The following is a 20,474-nucleotide window of genomic DNA, read 5'->3' as shown; positions in this document are numbered from 1 at the left end:
GTCGACCCTCCCTTGGAAGACGGTCCCCTCGTCCTCGAACGCGAAAAAGCGAAGGACCTCGTTTAAACAAGCTGAAACCATTTTTCTTTCCCGAAGCGGGGACGCGCGTCTGGCATCGCAACCCCGGCCACGTTTCGTTCTCGCAAAGTGGGAGCTCCAGACGGGGCAACGAAGCATGATAATCACATGGAATTTCGGGAAACTGTGTTACCTTGCGCATTCGAATGCTAATGCTACGAAGCACGGACCAAAAGATAGAGCAGAAAACGCGTCTTGGATAGGAGAGTTCTTTTATACTTTTTGTTACCATGATTTTCGATCGCTTGTAAATATTAGGGGGACCCATAAGTAATCAATTATTTTGAAATCTAATACAAACTTTGTAGTAAATTCAGGTTTTTAATTCTTAATTTATTATATAATCTCCATCATTATCAAGGACGGTTTGCCATCTTTCCTGCAAATTTGCAATCCCCCTCTTATAGAAATCCAGGGTTCGTGAAGCAAAATATGACTCAAGGTGCCTCCTTACATCTTCTACAGAATGTTTTATTTCTTAAATAATGCTCCAGAGATCTGAAAAGATCAGAGGGAGCAATATCCGGTGAGTACGGGGGTGCGGTAAAACTTCCCATTGCAATTCTTTGATTTTTTCCTGAGCGAGTTTCGCTGTATAGGGCCGGGCATAGTCAATTTGCAGTATTACACCTTTTCTGTGGACTAAAGATGCCCTTTTTTCAATAGTTCTGAATACAGCCGTCGTAATTGCTGACAATACAACTCGGCAGTAACTGTTTCTCCAGATTTCAACAACTCAAAGTGAATTATGCCACGACAGTCCCACCAAATGCACAGTAACACCTTTCTAAGTGATAAGCTAGGTTTTGGGGGTTGATATTGCGGTTTGATTTGCAGAAAGCCATTGCTTGGAACGCTTTATGTTATCACAAAGAATCCATTTTTCATCTCCGGTAATGATTCTGCTAAGAAATGGATCTGTACGAAATCTGGATAGCAATGAAGTGCAAATTGATCGACGAATATTCTTGTTGGTCTCAGATAATTGATTCGGTACCCATATTCCTTGCCTATGTGCCTTTCCCATTTCGTGTAGGTGCCTTTGTATGGTTGACCATGTGGAACCAAGGCTTCTCGATAATTCTTGTATACTTAATTTTGGATCAGCTTCCACTAGAGATTTTAGGGTGTCATTATCAAATTCAACTGGTCGTCCACTTCGAGGCCTGTCGAGAGATCATAATCACCAGCAGCAAACCTCCTGAACCAACGTTGACACTTGTTGTCCTTCAATACATCTCCATAATCATCGCAAATTTTCTTTGCTGTTACCGTTGCATTAAATCCCGCATGAAAATGAAAAAGTATGCAATGACGAATATGATCCTCGGAAGGTACGGACGCCGCCATTTTATTACAGGGTTGTAAAAAAATATACTTTTTAGAATATTTTGAACACCGGCTGCTTTACCGAAAACTGTAAAAGAATACGTGTTTCCTCTCCAACGATCGGTACAGAACTAAAGGCAAAACAAATTCTTTGCAAATAATTGATTACTTATGGATATTATCGGGGTTTTTGGACCGGTGTTTCATAATTTTTTTAGGATACATTGGATCGTAGACGAAGTTTTTTGAAATTTTTGATTATTTGCAGCAGTTCGTTTATTGTTCACTTCGGTTCGGCAAATAATATATGGGTGAAAAGGTTAATGAACTTCTGCGTTGCTTACGCAAACAACTGTTTTGTTCTGGTAGACAGAGTGGGCTGATGATAGTGTTCTTTATCGCGACACATTTTTGCCAGTCTGTCGGTGATCTACTTAAATGAACATTGCACTGTACGATTTCATCAAGTTCAATGAGTGCTGAACGAGCTTGTAAGAAAATTTATTTTTGCGTTAACCTACTGCGCCTGTTCCACGAAGCGTGCAAAAACGACGGACATAAGGACGAAAGAAACTTGTTGCAAATAACGTCAAGCAACGTGATCGATAAAGATCAACAGCCGCGCGGTGAAACGCATTTTACCGGTGAAAGCCGGTAGATAAAAAGAATAAATGTTGGAAAAGGCGAAATAAAAGATCCTATTTGATACTGTTTTAAATATGCTCTGCCTGCTAAAACGTTATTACTGTCCGTTCTCACGCATTAAGAGCCTCCGGGCAAAAAGAAAGAAATCCGCTCACTACATAATTGCGGTGCTGGCTGTTAGAATGGCCTCGCGCCGTCTCGGAAGAAACCATATTCCTACCCGAGGAAATACGATCGCTTCTCACGAAAATTTCCAATAACATGTTTCACTCGTGCAAAAAGAAACGCAGATGATCGCCGCGCGATCATGAATTTTCGAGGCGGTAAACGAATTATCGATTTTGTAAAAAGGTTTTGCTCTTGCTCCAGGAAATTTTCCATACGGCAGAACGTCATCGAAAATCGACGTTGATCTGTTAAATACATTATAATATCATATTTTACTATAAAAAGATTTAGATTAATTGTAAAACTAGACAACGAATCTAGTTTTCTTTAATTGAAATTGCAATAAAAAGATAAAAATAAAAGTTTTCCTTTACTTGTAATTAAACTTTTCATATATAAAACGCTATTATAATTGAATATTTTCGGAGCAATCGGTAAAATATTTTCTAATAATACCAGAACGAAAAGTTTTTCGTTTCCACATGACAACATGGACAGATTTTCAACGAAAACAATTTATTTCGAAATAACAAAATCATGACGCTATTCAATTTCAGTTCGTCTCTTGATCGATTCCAATCAATTAAGAAAACCAATTCTGTTGTTCGTTTAACTACAAATTGTCACCGAACAATCGGTTACTCTGCTAAACCAGTTGTCCTGTCATTACGAGCCTGTGAAGCTAAAAAGTTCTCTGTATCCTTTAATTATAAATCTCATCACCCGTCAGCGAATTTGTATGCATGTATAATACCAGCAAATTTACAAACACACACGCATACACACCAATAAAAATTCCGAGCTTTATTTATGCTGTAAGAGGTTCTCTAGCTGGTAATTGAAAATCTTTCGCTCTAATTTTTATGGTGCGTCGACCAGTCATTCCGCTGAACCAATCGTTAATGATCACAGACTCACGTTCTCGAGGACCAATCGTGAGAAAGCGAAGTTGCGAATCGATCGGTCGGTCCTTCTCCGCATAGAATCGAAGCACACCGTAAAATCCGATGGGAATAAATTTCCGGCGTATTCTCACGTTCAACCGTTCGCGGAAGGACGCGATTTCCTGCCCGAGGATTTGATTCATTCTATCCGCAAGGACCACGAGCTATTCCGGCGTAATACGGGGCTGTGCCCGATGCAACTCGCCGCGACTCGAGTGAAATGATAAACAAATTCCATCAGACAACTGCCGTTACCTGGAAATCCTCGATTTTTAAACCGATTGTGCCCGGAAACTTTTCTATGATTATTGGAGTGCAAAAACGGGGACCGATCTTCTGCAAATGGAATTCCCAACCGGATTGTGCCACTTTCAATATTGCACTTGAAATACTTCAATTGTAACCCTCTGCAATTCCCAATCTTTTTCAATTTATCATTATCCATCATTTTGTATAAAATTTTAAGACAGGAGATTGCCACTAATTTTAAACAATTTTTTACTGATTATGTTGAGAATGGTTAAATACATTATTGCTTGTTTAACACGTTGAACACCACGTCACCCATATGTGGGTGACGGAATTATTTGTGCAAGTTTCAAAATGAATTTTTACATTGATATATTCATTGTACCAAACTGGATTAGGATCTGTAATATGCAAGAAAGTTGGAGGTCTACTCAGTATCATACATTTAATTTTTTTCAATTTTTATTTCATTAAGTAACTTACATTGATTTTATGGAATTTTGAGGGTTTCTAGTTTGGCGATCAAAGTGTTAAGCAGAACAGAGAATTAAATACTATGAGATTTAATTTAAACTGGCAATTTAAAAATATCTAGACTCCCTTTATTATAATACAAAGTGTCCCAAAAATGTCGCAATTGTTTGAAAGGGGCGTCTTGTTGAGAACAAAAATGAACAAGAACTTAATAAATATTAGAGCCCCGATAAAATAGTATCGTATAAATAGCTTCTAATGTAGTTCGACGCTGTGAACGGATTAAATAATTAAAAGCGTGGGTGAACGGTGCAATAAATAACATATTTCTGCCAGAGCGAGCGCATGAATAACGGAACTGTAATTTCACGGATTGATATGAAACAGTCGCACGAACCAATACACGGCTTTACGAGCGGTAAATAATATAGGAGTAAATACGCGCGTCGGTTTCAGTTTCTACGGACAAGATCGTGGAAATCCGAGTCGATTCTCGTGATACTTTGAAACATCGCGTCGCAACATCGATTGTTGAGCACGATCAGCCGTAATTAAGTAACAGCCAGGGCCGTTTCGAAATCATTTCATAACGAGACCTACATTCAGCCGGCTCTCGGCCGCCTGAAATTCGTTTCATTCCCGGTGTAGGTATACGTTTCATCCGCTTCGCGCCGAGCTCGAACACAATTAGAGCGCAATTACCGGATAAAAAGAACAGAGGATCCTGCTGATATTGTTTCCCGCTTTTATTGCTCGCGATTAAACGCGAAAGCCATTGTTTTAGCCTTTCACCGGCGACGAGGTATCACACTTTTTCATCCTCCGTTGTCGACATTTATAATTGGGACTGAGAACTGCCATTTTTCACAGATTATTTTATAACAACCGCGGCGAAGGAAAAGTTTATTTCGACGCTAACATTCTCCGAGACAAAATAAAATGTAAATGTTCTTGCACATATCTTCTGCTGTTTTAAAAACCAGGAAATTAGTATATTTTAATTTATTGGTTAATATATTATTTAGTATGTTAGTATATGTTACTAAATACATGTTAATGTAATAAGTAGACTGCTAATAACTCGAAAATAATGTAAAAATGTTCTTCTAATTTTCCTAATGTCTTCACACTTTTCCGCAGTCTAGTAATAACATAATACCACAGCATGTATAAAATTCTACAGTTCGATGTACTGATCTGATCTTCCCGTGTATACTGAAGAAACAGCGAGTAAATTCTGGCAAAGTGTCCCATAAAGTGAACAGTGTAAGATAAATATTGTACATTTTTAACCGTTTCACAAGACTCGGGAGAACTCGATTGCACAAGAAACGGATTACGTTTTCGCAGCAATGCAACGACGACAGTGTTTCGTCGTAATAAATTGTAAAGACCGCCACGATCCACGGATCACCTGTAAATTCACGGATTAAATCTCTCGGATCCGTGCGTGTCGATTATGCAGTTCCCGATAAAAATGGTCGCGATCGGTATGGCGGTAGTCGCGTAATCCTAAAATCACAGTAGCTTACGAGCAGAGCGGGGCTTCTGAATGAAAAAGGGATCCTGCTCTGCACGCGAAACAGGATTTTCTGGATTAAACGTGGAACAGTGGACACGTTACAAGTTTCTTCGATCGGTAAATAATATTAAAGAAAAACCAGATAATAAAGGCAACAGATAAGTATATCCAACAAGTAAACGTTCTTCGCGTTTCTTTCCACATAGTAATTGTTAATACATTCTATAGTGCATTTAGGAATTTCATCCTCTGTTTAATAATCTTAGTAGGTCGAAAATTACATATTAGTACTCTAATTTTTCTAATTTTATGAACCTGGCGAATGATATGTTTATACAAGAACGATAAGAGTAACGAAATTTTCTAACAATTAACGATTTCAAAAATGGGGAAACTTGAATCGGTAAAACACAAGACTGTGGTCTTATTAAAATTACTAAACGTAGCAGTGCATTTTTATTTTAATCCGTGACAAACGCACGATTGCTCTAAGATATAAAATTCGCAATCAAAGTAGCACACAGCGTTTTCAGTAGGTTAATACGAACCGAGGAATATTCGCAAAGCCCAGCGCAGAGTAATCCGGTCGCAGGAGATTCGATTAACCACGCTCAATTTTCCCTCAAAGGGCCACCGCGACACGCGTTCCCAGGCGAAAGAAATTAAGCCATCGAACAAAAGCGCCGCAGACACCGGTGCTCGCTGAAATATTCATGCGAGAGCTACTTATGTCCACTCCACTTTCGAGCCGAGCTACCACGGATCATTAGAACGGGCAGAAATTACGTAGAACCGTCCTCGTTCCTCGCTATTCCCCGTTCATTGTCCGCGAACCGTTTGCAACAATGGTCGTACAAAAGCGAAGAAAAAAAAAAATGAGAAAAAAAATGTCGAGGGAAAAAATTGGGGCAGAAAGAGATTTTTTCGTAGGTTCGCCGATCAAGAGATCGCTAAACCGTAATGTCATCGTGATTTTTCACAGTCGAGGAAGGGGGGAATTAGGATTGATCTCCTCTCGCGCGTCGAAGGCCGATCCCATTAAGCGCTCGTTTGCGGGATTTCGGGGATTCTGTTTTTCATGGTGAAAAATCGAAATCCACGTCGGCGTTCGGCAACGGTGAAAGGGCGAGGGGGGAGGGGGGACGATAGAAAGAACGACAGATAAACGGACTCTACACACGATCGAGCGTAACTTATCTGCGACGCACTGGCGCAATATGGCCCAGAAAAGCAATATACAGCGATATCGTGTGCCGACCTTATGTCGCTTTTAGGGAATATGCGTTTCTGGGACGCTATTCTAATAAATTCCTTTTACTTTTTAAACCCTAGGCCGTAATTATTCGGGTGCCTCACTCCTGTATTTTTCAGGTGTGCGCGCGTGAAGACAATTTTGATGAATCCGAGAAGAAGAAAGTTTACAAATTCGTATCTGGTTACATAAGAACTGGATTTTCTTCTTTTCGCGAGCCATGATTTATCAGATAAATACTGAGTCTCGTTGATTCCTTTAACTCATAACTCGTTGCATAAGTACCGAATGAAATTTAATTTGAAATTCAAATTCAGAAATTATGAGTTATTGAACTTCTGTTTTATGAATCCGTTTAGGTTTCATGTAATATTGAATTATACACTGAATATCTAATGACTTGCCATCTGGAGCTCGTTGAAAACTGTGTTGTACCCACACGCGAACATACATTTGCCTCTACAGTTTTTAAAGCAACTTGTAGTAATTGTACAAACTGATATATGTATGTATAAGAGGAGTTTTACATTAAGGAGATATTACGATACACTGTTTCTGATTGAATTACTTACAAATGAGTCATATTCTTTGCCCGTTTTAGTCCACAGAAGTTCGTTGAAGGTAGGAGAAAAACAGTTGTAAAAATGTCTTACCTGAAACAAACAGAAACACAGAAATTAGATATATCACAAACAAAATAGTAGGTTCTCGTAAAATTTGAACAAAGAAAGGTCGAAACGTTTGAAAGCCCAGAACGATTTTCCGGGCCGATAAATTTCGGAATTACCACAAATCATTCTTCCAAGGATTATACAGAACCTAACGGGTGGGCTGGAAATTTCTAATTGACACGTTCCCATAAAAAGTCTGGGAAAGTCAGGACGTGAGAGGCGGTCCACAAAGCGTCGGATACGTAGGAACGAATAGTGGAGCCGAAGGGAGGATGCCCTCGTAAATCAAGCCGAGAAGCTGATCGAAATTCGCGGTCCATCGACGAACTCATCGGTCCCGTTAGCTGGCCAGAAATTGCAAGGAGAACGATCGCGAGCTTTTTATTTCTCGTCCGAGCGCCGAGGGCCACGATAATTAAGGACAGCCGATTACAGGCCCCGGAGGAGACCCTATCACCTGTTCCTTCAAAAGAAAATCGCGCTATTCCCACACCGTGCACTTGCGAACTTTAGTCACCGTTCGGCTCCCCTGTTAATCGCATTCCGATAGAGCCGAGCTTCGGAGTCATTTCTAACGCTGGAAATTGACGCTCATTATACTGTCGTTAAAAGCTTCAGAGAATGGTTCTAAGTGGCCGTGACTGTTCCCTAAGAGGCCTTCTAATGAGGTCACCCTGATATGGATCATTTTTGACACTGCTCCAGATACGAAACTAAATGAGGTATAGTTGGAAAAATGTGAACGCTGTAGTTGGGCGTTGTTTAAAATGCAGATGAGCATTTTTGAAATTCAAAACTGAAAATATTCCAAGAATTTCAAAATACCGTTGAATTTCTGATTTTTCTTAAAATAATTAAAAATGGAAATAAATAACTGCACTGACAGTGGTAACTGCACGTTTATCTTTTTCACTAATTTTCGTTTCATTTTAATTTCAATTTTCGTTGCCAGCCAGGTTCAAAATTGACCAACTTTTACCATTGTAATTTCATTTCAATTATACGCGGAGTTGATGAGGAATATTCTTTCCATCGTAAAATCAATTTCCGCAATCTTAAAACACACCATTAAGTGAAATAAGGAAAAGAAATTGTTTTCGGTATCTCGCATGATACTTCGTTACATTGTCAACCTATTTCTAGGCTTCATTTATTTCTTTTTTCAAAACAACATGTGGTTAGTGTTTTGATCATGATATGAAAGTGAAACGAAAGTAAAAAGGAACCATAAATTCCACTCCAGTTAACATTCGAACACGTATTTGTACTTTCCATTTTTTGAGAGTTCGAACGCGCTCAAATTAACATTTATCAACTTTTTCGAACATAATTTTCAAGATAATTTTCGTATTGTTACCAATGTAACGTTTCATTCATTCAGTTTGGTCACCAGAAATAATTAAACGAAAAGTTTGATACTCCTAGGCAAAGTGGGCCCGGGCTCCGGCCCGTATTTTCACCATTCTGAAAACACATCATCGTATTCCCAAGACAGTGAATTTTTTTTAAATTTTATTGAAGCTCTTTAGACCCTTAAACGGGTCCATTTCGCTTTACAATGTGCTATTACAATTTAACAGGTTGGTATTACAATATTACAAGATGTAATTATGATTTAAATAGATAATTTACAATCAAGACAGTGTATTACGCTTTACAATATTCAACAATTCGTACACACGCGATCTGTTTTCTTCGAAGTAGTGCATTATCACGTAGAGATTATACGCGCTGATAACTTTCTGCTCCAATTCTGCCACATTTTATAAAATTTCTCTCCGGCAGCAAACCCGAACAGGATTTTTTCGCGCGATCGAATCGTCCGCAAATTTTCTATGTACGCCGAGGCCCGGCGCGGCTATCGTTGTCGAGAATTCTCGGCCGAGCAGCCGCGAACAAAGCGAAACCTATTCTAGCACCCAACTAACCACGCACCTAAACATAATTGAATTTCACGCGGAATTAAGCCGACCGATCGAGTCGCTTTTAATAATCGCGTCCCAGCGACGTCCAATATTTATAAAGCGCCGTGCGTAACGGGACAGGGACGACAAGGTTAACGAAGGTCTCGGGGAAGCGTCTGTAATTAGACGACATTTTGTTCGGTGCAAAGCTCTCGGGACGATACGCGCGCGGCTTGCTTGCTTGCTTGCTCTCTTCCCGAGCTCGAGGGACGAGACCGCGTGTTTGTAAAGGACCTGCGTTAAGAACCCGCAGGACCTACTTACTGGTCGGTTCGGCCACCTGCCTTTCTGGTCCTAAAAACAAGACCAACACGATCCCCCACTTCCCTCTGCCGAACTTTCCTCCGACCTTCTTAGGGCCAGCCCTTCGCCCGAGCCTCTTTATTCACTCTTTTGAATATCAAATCTCGGAATGGCTGTGACCCGAACGCCGGATTTTTTTTTTATTTTTATTCAACAGATCGGAATGCTGAACCGACGTGCTCACTACCGTGTGACACTATCTGACGTAATGCTCCCTTTTATAGCCCAAATAATCGCCTGAGAAACACGTGTTATGGATCTTTGTGCATTTATGACAAAAATCAACAGACGAAGTTTTAGACACCGGAAGGATTAACAGAATTTGGGAATATCACTATTTTTGTCGACTCATTACAACTTTTAACACGTTGACTGCCACGTCACCCATATGTGGATGACTGAATTATTTGTGCAGGTTTTAAAATTAATTTTTACGTTGATATATTCATTGTACCAAATTTTATTAGGATCTGTAACATACAAGAAAGTTGGAGGACTACTCAGTATGATACATTTAATTTTTTTCAATTTTTATTTCAATAAATAACTTACTTTGATTTTATGGAGTTTTTGGGGTTTCTAGTTCGGCGTTCAAAGTGTTAAACAAAGAGATTTCTTTCTTGCAAGTGACTTAGGTAATTTCTTGAATAATTTGAACATGCTCAGGGTAGCTTATTTGTCAATTATTTTCATTTTACTACCAGTTTAAATTGCTACTCATTTTTATCGTAAATGCATAAAGTCCACACTTTAATAACAATGAAGCTATTCAGTATTATTTATACGTTATTTCAGAGTTTGGCAGTCCTTTAAAGTTGCCCATTTCTATTTCCTCTATTTTTATAAATATTGCTCCAAAGACCTTCGTATAACTTCTGCAAATGTATTTATCGCCGCTGTTTCTTATTTTCTACGGTAGAATTTATTTCTGGTTTAACCGAACAATACCGTTACTAAGTATCCGGAAGAAATGAATTTCTATTCTGAATTTCGCGTAACCGTTCCACTAATACTTGATTTACGGCCGCGCTAATATACTTCAATATTTTATTGTTCGCGCGATAAAACATTGAGAAGCGTTACGAATAAACGTTATTTGCTTCCAAAGGAAGTATCAGGTATACAGGAATTCATGGGCTACCCCAGTTTCAGAAATAAGGGGTGAGATCATCTCACTGCCACCTGGGGTGCCTGACAATGTGTCCCATATATCACATAAAAAGGTTTCAGTTTGATCGAAAATAGTGAAAAAAGAAACACGTCACCGAATGACTTCTGATCAAACAATTTGTAACACGCGGTACGACCCTGAGAACTGAAAACCTGTTGCCACTATTATCTTCTGTATAAAAAGCCAATAGTTTAAAAGCTTAGTTAGCAAGTTTATCCGAATTTAATAAAAATTGACTGTGTTCGTTCTAATATTAAATATTTCGTTAATGCTCGTGGGATTATATGAGCTTACGGATTAAATGTTTAATACAACTCTTAATGGAAAATGGCTTCATTGGAAACATTTCTGTAATTTTACAATATCCAGTGTTTCTGTGAAGAATAATTTTCAATGCAACAGTATGCTTTGAATTCTTCGTTTTGCATTTGATCCACTAGTTTTTATTATGAAAGCACAAAATCTGCAGACCAGTGAGCCGTTTATTTTGAAAGTGGCCTAAGTCTACTTATACTTAAATTGAGATATTTAAGGGTGTGTGTTTCAATAAAATTAAAAATATACGTGTAGGATACCAATTACACATGCCGTCATACTGCTTAAGTGTATCTAAAAGAGTTAAATTTACAGTTCCTGTTAAAATAATAGCAATTATTAAGTTAATAATATGTGTTTTCTTACCAAAAATGGAGTTAAGCCACTTTCACAGTTAACAACCAGATTTGTTGTAAAATTTGAGAGAGCCCAAGTCCATTCGACATAATTTAAAATACTTCAAATTTAAAAAATAATACTCAATTTACTTTATATATCTTTACAACACTTCAAAAACACAAGTTATGCAATTCAGGACATTTTCTAACTACATAAATCACATAACAATTCACTGCTCATCTACATTTTGTGTATGCGGGAGGGATGTGAAGAAGGCATAGTGCTCCGGTGGTATGTCTCATAGTAAGTCCATCATGTCCTTGTATATCGCTGTTGTAATTGTATTGTGTCAATACAATATTTTCAAACTTTCTTGCTCTACCCCCACGTGGTATTAAATCCAGGATGTTAAACTTTGCATTCTCATTCATTCATATCTTATAGAAAATTTTAAATGGTGCATCTCTCAAAAAACGCATTCAGCATATTTTTAACGAATTTATTGTTAGAATTCTTTACCCTTTTAAAAATTGCGACCTCCAAAAATTTTGTTGATATGAAATACTCTTGTTTCATTTCATTTAGAATAAAGTTATTACCTTTCTTTTTTAAGTTATTACTTTTTGATCATTTTCTTCGGACATTACCAATAATGGATTGGACTTGGGCCACTTTCAAAGTGATGGTTTTAATTATTGAACTAACTGCGAAAACTCATGTGTCCAAAATTATCGTATACACTCTGAATATACTTAACTGCAAATGTTATTTATGACAGCTAACTTGAAGTTGTACACGTAATTACGGGCAACAAAAAATAATTGACAAATGGACTTAGGCCACTTTCAAAATAAACGGCTCAGTTATCTGGCACTGTTTTCTTTTGATAACTCCACCAAAATTGCCATTACCATCGTCCCATTAACACTTTGACTGCCAAACTAGAAACCTCAAAAACTCCATAAAATCAAAGTAAGTTATTTAACGAAATAATCATATTTCCTAGTCCTCCAACTTTCTTGCTTTTTACAGAGCCTAATCAAATTTGGTACAATGAATATATTAACCCTTAGCACTCGAATGGCGACTGTAAGGCGCCACTAAAAATCGCTGTATCATTATTCAAAATACATTTAACTTTATTAAATTTGTTCGTGATTAATAAATTACTAAACACTTCAGTATTGTACGAGTAAATTGCACCATTTTCGTATGTATAACCTGAAAAAAAATCTACAGAAGGGAGATATTCTAGGTCGGAAGAAATGTTTCGTTTTGGCGTTAAAATGTCTTCGAGTGCAAAGGGTTAACGTAAAAATTCATTGTAGAAACTGGACGAATAATTCCGTCATGGGTGACATGGCAGTCAACGTGTTAAAGCGAGCAGAATACTCGACCAGAATTTCCCTAATAGACGTTGTGTTTACCGTGCACAAACGCCTCGCAATTGCATCGAGGCACACAGTGTCAAACAGCAAAACGATCGCGAGGATAACAGGGGAATGAAAGTGCATAATTGAATGACCGTCGACGGAAGCACTTTGTCCCGGATAATCCAAAGAGGATCTCTCATTCACCGACCGATAACGCTTCTCTCGGATCAAATTTCCCATTAAAAACCCGGCGAACAATGCCGCCGACTGTCAAAACGTTTCCCAGAGGCGCGCGCACAGAGCTCCTACCCCGTACCTGAATGAATCCCAGCGTCCGCGTCAGCGTCCTCGAAGACGGACGACTCGGTGCCTTCGTCATTATCCGCGACAGAATCATCGGGCGTCTCGTCATCCTTCGATTTCTCGCTGCCGGACCGATTCTCGTTTCTGGCAGGCGTCACGACGACGCAGGGGCTGTCGACCGACACGTGTCTGCCACCCACCTTCACCAACGTGCTGGTGCTCCTGGCTAGCTTGGTGCTGTGCGTTCTACGTATCAACAAGTTGGTGAACGTGGTGTTCCCGTTCGGCTTGCTCCTCGCCTCGTTGGCCGTGTTCTTCACCGATCCGTTCGTCTTCGGTTCTACGATCTTGCTGGATCGTTTCTCCTCGGTCTTCCTCTTCGAGTTCTCGTCCTCCACCTCGAAGCAGGCGATCGTGTTGTTCAGGCGGTTGTCCTTTCTGGCGGCGTCCTTCCTGCCGGTGAACCGGCTCTGGAATCTCTCGATGGTCTTGAACGACCTGGTCCTCTCGACCTTCTTCCTCTGCTCGGGCCCGGCCACCGGTTGCTCGCTCTTCGGCGTCTCGAAGATCTTCGTCAGGGACTGCACCTTGCCTCGGGACTCCGGGAACGAGTCCTCGGCCCTCTTCGCGCTGGACACGGACTCGTTGTTGCTCAGGGTGCGAGTCAGGATCACCGTTGGCACTGCCTTCGACGTGCTGATCGGGAACGTGTTGCTGGTGAACTTGTCCGCGTCGGAGCTGATCGTTTTCGGGATCTTCGAAGGGTGCCGAGACTCGCCGTCCAGCGACACGTAGAACGTCGACCTCCGCTTCGGGGACTCCTCGAGATTCTCCGCGTTCAACATGTCTCCCCGTGGTCACCTGGTCCGCATATCAATGGGCGCTCAGCCCCGCTAAGCTTCTTCCGTTAGCACACGTATCCCGCGCAGGGGCAAACATCCTTGCGGCCGGAAGGGTATGGGAACGAACCTCCAGGGGTGAAACTTGCTCCGATCCCCGTTCGATTATCGTCCGTTACCGCTGCAAGGAGAATCGTGCGCCACCAAACTAAATGTCATCGACGTCACGATCTACCCCCTTAGAGGACAACCTCGAAAGGTGTGTCACACGTGTGACCCAGGTCTCTCGGCGAAGTTACTCCGAATGCACCAGTCGAGAGTTCTCGGTCCATCCAGCGGGAGTGTCCTCGAATTCACTTTACAGTCCAACGGGGACGGGGGTGGGGGGCAGACACCGAGAGCGAAGGGCCCAAGCGGTCGAGGGCCACGAATTTCTTGCCGGGTCCGAGCCCCCTAAATATAACCGACGTATTTCGGCGACAGGAGCACGTGTATCTCGAAAAACAAATACGGTCACGGAACACGGCGCGCAGTTGTAAGCAGATAGCGCGCGAGGTGCGCCCAGCCGTGGGGCCGCGCTATCGACGAGTATTTTCGCCGTTTATCGCTGACCTCTCCGTAGCGGTTGGTTCGCGGAACCTTTTACGCACACGAATTCCCGAGGATCGACGTAATCTTCCCGCTGGCCGGGTGGTATCACCAGATATCGGAGCACCTGTTAATCACTTGGTTCCTCACGAAAGAGACACACTGGCCACGAGAGTTCACACCGGAGAGAGGCGCACCGGAGAAAATACGGTCCCAGGAATGCGGGGCCTCGCACACGGGCCCACGGACGAGCGTAACGAACGAACGACGACGACGACGACGACGACCACTCTTATTCTCGGGGATAGAGAAGGCGAAGATCGAACGGCGCGGTTCGAAAAACTAACATGGATCACGGTCGTCTGTCCCGAGGGAAGGGACTACACTACTCTCCGGTCTCCGAGGTAAAAGTAAAAGGGTCTGAGTCACTGCCACGGGATCGGGCCCTCTCGCGGCCCACCGGAACCGTCACCAGGCTCGTGGAATGCGCGCAAACCGCCCGGATGAGCGACCAGCATCTCTTTCTCTCTCTCGGGCGTTTCTTCTCTCCAAGGACAGGGCACCACGGATCCCAACAGAGACACACACGCGCCGCGATCAACGGGAAACACGAGCAGCGGCGGGGCACGCAGTCGTCCGCACCGCAGACGGGCTCACGACTATCTGCTCGATGCGAAGCGGATCGTCGCGAGCAGCGCCTCTACCGGTCGGCTACGGCGCAGAGACCCCGCTCGATGGTGAGGAGGATCGAGTGCCGCCACCGGGATCCACACCGTGTCAGACGCGGTACTACTCGTATCCATAATTAAGCGGATTAGGGAATTGTGTAATTAAAAATCTCGGACCCGGGGGCTTCGAGCGTTTTTCTTTTATTTCTTGGGATTTTTGAGAGATGTTTAACTTTTGAAGAACAACTTTTTGAAGATTTTAGAATATTTCACCCTTTGAAACGAATATTAATCTTATTATATTGTTAGCACTATTCCTACCGCGACCGGTCAAATGACCGTTTTTAAAATTTCGATTAAAATTTCCTATATACAACGTAATTGAATGAGCCTTTAAGCTTCACGACTTTTCCTAAAATATGCGTATAATACATTTTTTAATATTCACTTCTTTTTTTATTGTTTATTTTCTGAGAAAAATTTGGAGTCTGTCTTACCTACCACGACCGGTCATTTGACCGGTAGAACGATTTATATCTTTTTGTAATAGTATTCTTTCAAAGACTCAATTCCGAAACTATAAAGTCGTTACAAACGAAAGGTAATGCAGTTGTGGCATGATTTTAGCCGAAAAGTGCCTTCCAGATACTGCTTTACGGCACTCCAAAGTGTTTACAATTCTCGCTCGCCTATCGACCTCGTGGCGTTTATTTGCCTAATTGGTATCCGAAGCGGTCCAGAACCTTGGATTTTCTTACACCGTCTTATCTACTATGACTGTAAAATAAATAAAATCATAACCGAAGGGGATGCCTAGACGTCTTCTCACGAATTCATATCGGTAAAGTCTTGTGACCTGAACAGAGAGCATCAAAACGTGAAAGTTACGAGGAGCATATTCGGCAGTCTTTTACTATTTTGTATTTTTATTCTATTATTATTCTACTTTTATTTTATATTGTATCACGTGTTATAAGCGTCAATTTCAAAAAAGTGAACAAACCAACAATACTACGTAGTAAGTTTCACATTTTATCTTTTGTTCATTTTTTTATCCATCTTGATTCACAATTTTATATTTTAGTTTTTATTTTATCCCTTGAATATTCATTCCCAAAATGTCAAGACGTTCGAAGAGTGTAAATTTGTTATTAGAGAAAATAAATAATATTGATGAAGAGTGTTCCGAAGATGATCAGGAAATTTTTGATATCGAAAATGACAATGCGGAAAATTATGCTCTATTTGAGATCGACTCGAACACCGATGAGGACGAAGAGAATGTTTCGAACGTGCGTAGAGGACGAAAGAGAAGGAGATTTTTAGTTATTTCCGATAGTGAGAATGAGGAAGAGGTAATCGAAATTGCTGTAGACGGACCTGTTTGGCAAGAAGTAAAAGATTGGTGTAATCCTGGAAGAGCACCTATTCATAATATTTTTAGGGGAACATCAGGCCCAACAGGGTATAGTAAACGAAATATTATGAAAGGTAAAGTTATGACGGCATTTTCTCTGATTATTGATTGGCTATTATCTTCATTCTATATTAAAAAATATAAGTTGTGCTAAAGACCGGTCGCGGTAGGAATAGGTATACGTGAAGTGTCGGTAGGAATAGTGTTAGATGCTGCAGAGAATCGTACAATTGAACAGTTTTACAGTCGGCCATATTCGATAACGCGTGTAAAAATTTCAGATCACGTTTCTAGATTAAAGATTGGTCTTGGTGAAGTCTGAGTCAAGCATTATAGTCTGTTAATTAAGCGGATTAGGGAATTGTGTAATTAAAAATCTCAGACCCGGGGGCTTCGAGCGTTTTTCTTTTATTTCTTGGGATTTTTGAGAGAAGTTGGCGCAAGAATTCTCGGGGGGTTTGTAGTTAATCTGAGACCTCGAAGATTTTATGTGTCAGAATATTTGACCCTTTGAAACTAATATTATTCTTATTATATTATTAGAGATAACAGAGATGCTGCGGAGAATCGTACAATTGAAGAGTTTTATGGTCGGCCATAATCGATAACGCGTGTAAAAGTTTCAGATCACGTTTCTAGATTAAAGATTGGTCTGGGTTAAGCCTGGGTCAAGTATTATAGTCTGTTATTCGAATAAAAACTCCAGAGACACACTGATAGTCACAATAGCTGTCCACCCCACATCGTAAATGTGATCAGTCTCGAGTGATTATGGTTGTGGTTGACAGCTAATGACCATCAATGCATTTCAGGATTTTTCTTTCTCGAAACCCTGACCTGTTTTATGATAAGTGAAATATTATTGAAAAATGTTGTGATTGATGCGAGGAAGTCAATAACCACATAATGTTGATTTAATTGTTCATACTTTCCACATAAATCTATTCTGCATAGTTTGATCTTTATAAAAGATTCTAAACTGTAGTAAATGCATGTATCCCATTTAATTGTATGTTCATTCCAACAAATGGGCGCAAATTGAAAATTTGCCTCCGCTACTATAATTAAGATAAAAGAAGATAACACTCCCCAACTATTAAACAGGAATGGCATTTAAAATGAAATATTCTAACATTTCCACAAATAAGTTAAATTTATGTAACTTATGGAAAATTTAGAGCAAACGGTGGTACTCATACGCGTGCTGCTCCAAATAACTGCAGTGTGCCAATTGCATAATACGTGTAGTAACAAACCCTGAAACCGTCGCAGCTATTCATGCAGCATGATTTTTGTCGTTTAAGCTATCAGCTCCCTACCTAAGAATGGCAAGAATTATTTATACCCAGCACGCTGAGTGGTATAATGAGTTCTATTTAATGGCATTTGAATGTTGAACCGATTCAGGCAGGCCATGAACAACTGACCCTGTGGCCTATTCAGTTTTACGTTGAGGTCACCGATTAACTCGAAACTGTCATCTTAATCGTCTTTCAAAGTGCATTGCATGCACGAACGATTCGTACTCGTGCGGAGCAGATATCACACTGCAAATGAAAACATGTCGCCACGGCAAAACATAAGTTTCAGTATAAAATATGAAGCTTGTAAATTCACGATACCTAGCAAATCAATACTTCTACCATCTCAAAAAGAAACTCAAGTCGTTCAGAAACGCTCCTAGGAAATTTTCACCGAGAAAAGAATTTCGTTTAACATAATTTTCAACTAGGTCAAGCGATTCTTTCTACCGCTCGAAACGACTAAATGCAGATTAGATTCAGGCGGGTACTTAAAGCACTAACGGTTAAAAAGAATTCTGAAGAGAGTACTAGACGAGATCTTGACTGCAGATCGGTACAGTGTTATTTCGAAAGTGCCTGTGCTGGATCCAATGCGGAAATATAGCTTTTTTATAATTAACTTTGGCGAGGTCAGTCGGTTACATAACTATTCGAATTCGGTCAATTTAATCTCCCCTGAAAAACTGAATTAAACCAATTAATGCGCTTCTTGCTGTTACACGTGACACGCGATAAAAAATTCTATACAAAATGCAATGCAAACTGAAAAATCTCAACTCACAGTTTAAGCGTATTATTGTATTACCAAGAAAATGAAACACAATTAATGACGCATGCCTTTGTGAGACCTCGTTTTATCCTTATTGGGGTCCATTGCTCTGTAGGCTTCCATTTAGGCGAGGTTACGTTCCTGGCTTTCTTCGAGCCGTAGTATAATACAAGAATCTAATTCCGAGTGCGATTTATGTGGATGAAAGTCACTGCACGTCCGAGGTGTCCATTCTGTGTATCAATTACGGTTCGTCGGTTAGGTTTGTCTGGCTGCGTTTAGAAGCTTTATTTTCCTTTCCTTCTACACCGTTCAGTATACAGTTAGCTCGGAATAGATTCAGTGCACAGAGTGACGTAGAACTACTGAATCGTTTGATTGTTTGAACAACAATCGCGGAAATAAACTTTGCTCTTTCCACACCGAGAGCAGTTAAAAAATTACCTTGAGCTACATAATTTGTGATTAGGCTGCACATTTTATGCATTTCTGACAAAAATGTGTAGAAAATGATTAAGGGAAAACATTTTCTATTTAACTCTCGTGTCTTGCAAATTACAAAACTTTTATTTTGTACAAAGATCTGCCGTCTATTTGTAATTAATTTATCGACTCAATTCCTCCTCTCCTGAATGTATTTCAAACGTATGTATTTACAAACAACTTCCTCTTGTTAATTTTACAATTTGTATGGGCTGCACAGTCGCCATTACTACAATAAATGGAGTCCATTGGTTTAATCATTGGTGGAAATTATTTGAAACGTGATAATAATTCTATTTAGTTACGTATGACTTTCACTTCTTTCCAAGAAAGCGACCACCAAAACTAGAGCCCAAAAAGAGAGAAGTCCAGAGTGCCAATGGCAACTACAGCGTTCGAATAAACCATTTTTACAATGTTGCTATCGCGTTTAATCTCGCGCTTTCCTTCGAGTTTCACGTGTCGAAATTATTCCGCTTTTCTCCGCGTATTTGCTGCGCTCTTTCTGTCAAAGCGACCGTTTCGCCAGTTCAACATTGTTGGTTCGAAAACTCACTAAAATTTTAACGAACCTGTTATTTTCGAATCGAAATAGAAAGTGTGCCCTAAATACGCGGCAGTTCCTTCACCCCGATGATCGGAGCCGCGCGTTCGAAACGAGCGCGAAAATGGCCGATCGTTATTCGACCATTCAGAACTCCCGATGACTCATTCCCGACCTACGATCACGATCGATAATCGGTTTCCTCGATTTCCTGCTACACTTTCCTGCCTTTCGAAACTGGGGCTAGTCCCACGATTTACAATCGGCGGGTTTCCATTTCACAAAAAGAAACGATCCATTATGCAGTTAGCAACGGGAACGAAAAAATCTACGAAACTATGCCGCTTTTACCGAATAAGTGTATTCAACGAGGTCGATCATTTTCGGCGAAGTGTAGCGTCATTCTGTGGGAGAATCGTTTACCTCTTGCTCGAGTAACCTAGAAGAACTTTTCTGCACAGAATTTCAATTTTTTTGGGGAATGCAACGAATGAGACTTCATTGAGTCGTCCTTCTTCTTGTCACTAACGATTTCAAGGACCTTAAAAGATTGCTCAAAAAACGAAAAACATCCACTCGAGACCTGGTGAATAGATGAAAATGATATTGACGATATCACTGATCTTTCATTTTGTTTTAAAAGATAATGAACGAATATATTACATTTAATCATACAGGGTGTCCCAAAAATGTTGTATTTCCTTGAAAGGGACGGTTGCAAGAACAATGGTACAAATAAGATTAAATATAATTAAAAGTGAT

At 40.4% G+C, this 20,474-nt stretch overlaps 1 protein-coding gene across 4 annotated transcripts in view; it reads right to left on the bottom strand.

Annotated features, from left to right (window-relative positions):
- The window catches only part of Raskol (Ras GTPase-activating protein raskol), a 108,027-nt gene extending 93,671 nt beyond the window's left edge, over positions 1 to 14,356 (bottom strand). For 3 of the 4 annotated variants that reach the window (XR_013083201.1, XM_076798611.1, XM_076798613.1), the window contains exon 1: positions 13,114 to 14,220. Coding sequence is in view for 3 of the 4 variants with exons in the window: in XM_076798611.1 (XP_076654726.1) it covers positions 13,114 to 13,945 (832 nt within the window). In the remaining variant the exon portion in view is untranslated. Of the gene's footprint in view, positions 1 to 13,113 lie in introns of all 4 variants that reach the window. The other variant, XM_076798612.1, reaches the window with a different exon arrangement.
- Positions 14,357 to 20,474: the final 6,118 nt, after the last annotated feature.

This window comes from Halictus rubicundus, chromosome 12 (assembly GCF_050948215.1).
Source record: "Halictus rubicundus isolate RS-2024b chromosome 12, iyHalRubi1_principal, whole genome shotgun sequence".
NCBI lineage: Eukaryota > Metazoa > Arthropoda > Insecta > Hymenoptera > Halictidae > Halictus > Halictus rubicundus.
The sequence above is the reverse complement of the archived record's forward strand: the minus strand, read 5'-3'. Positions and strand labels throughout refer to the sequence as shown.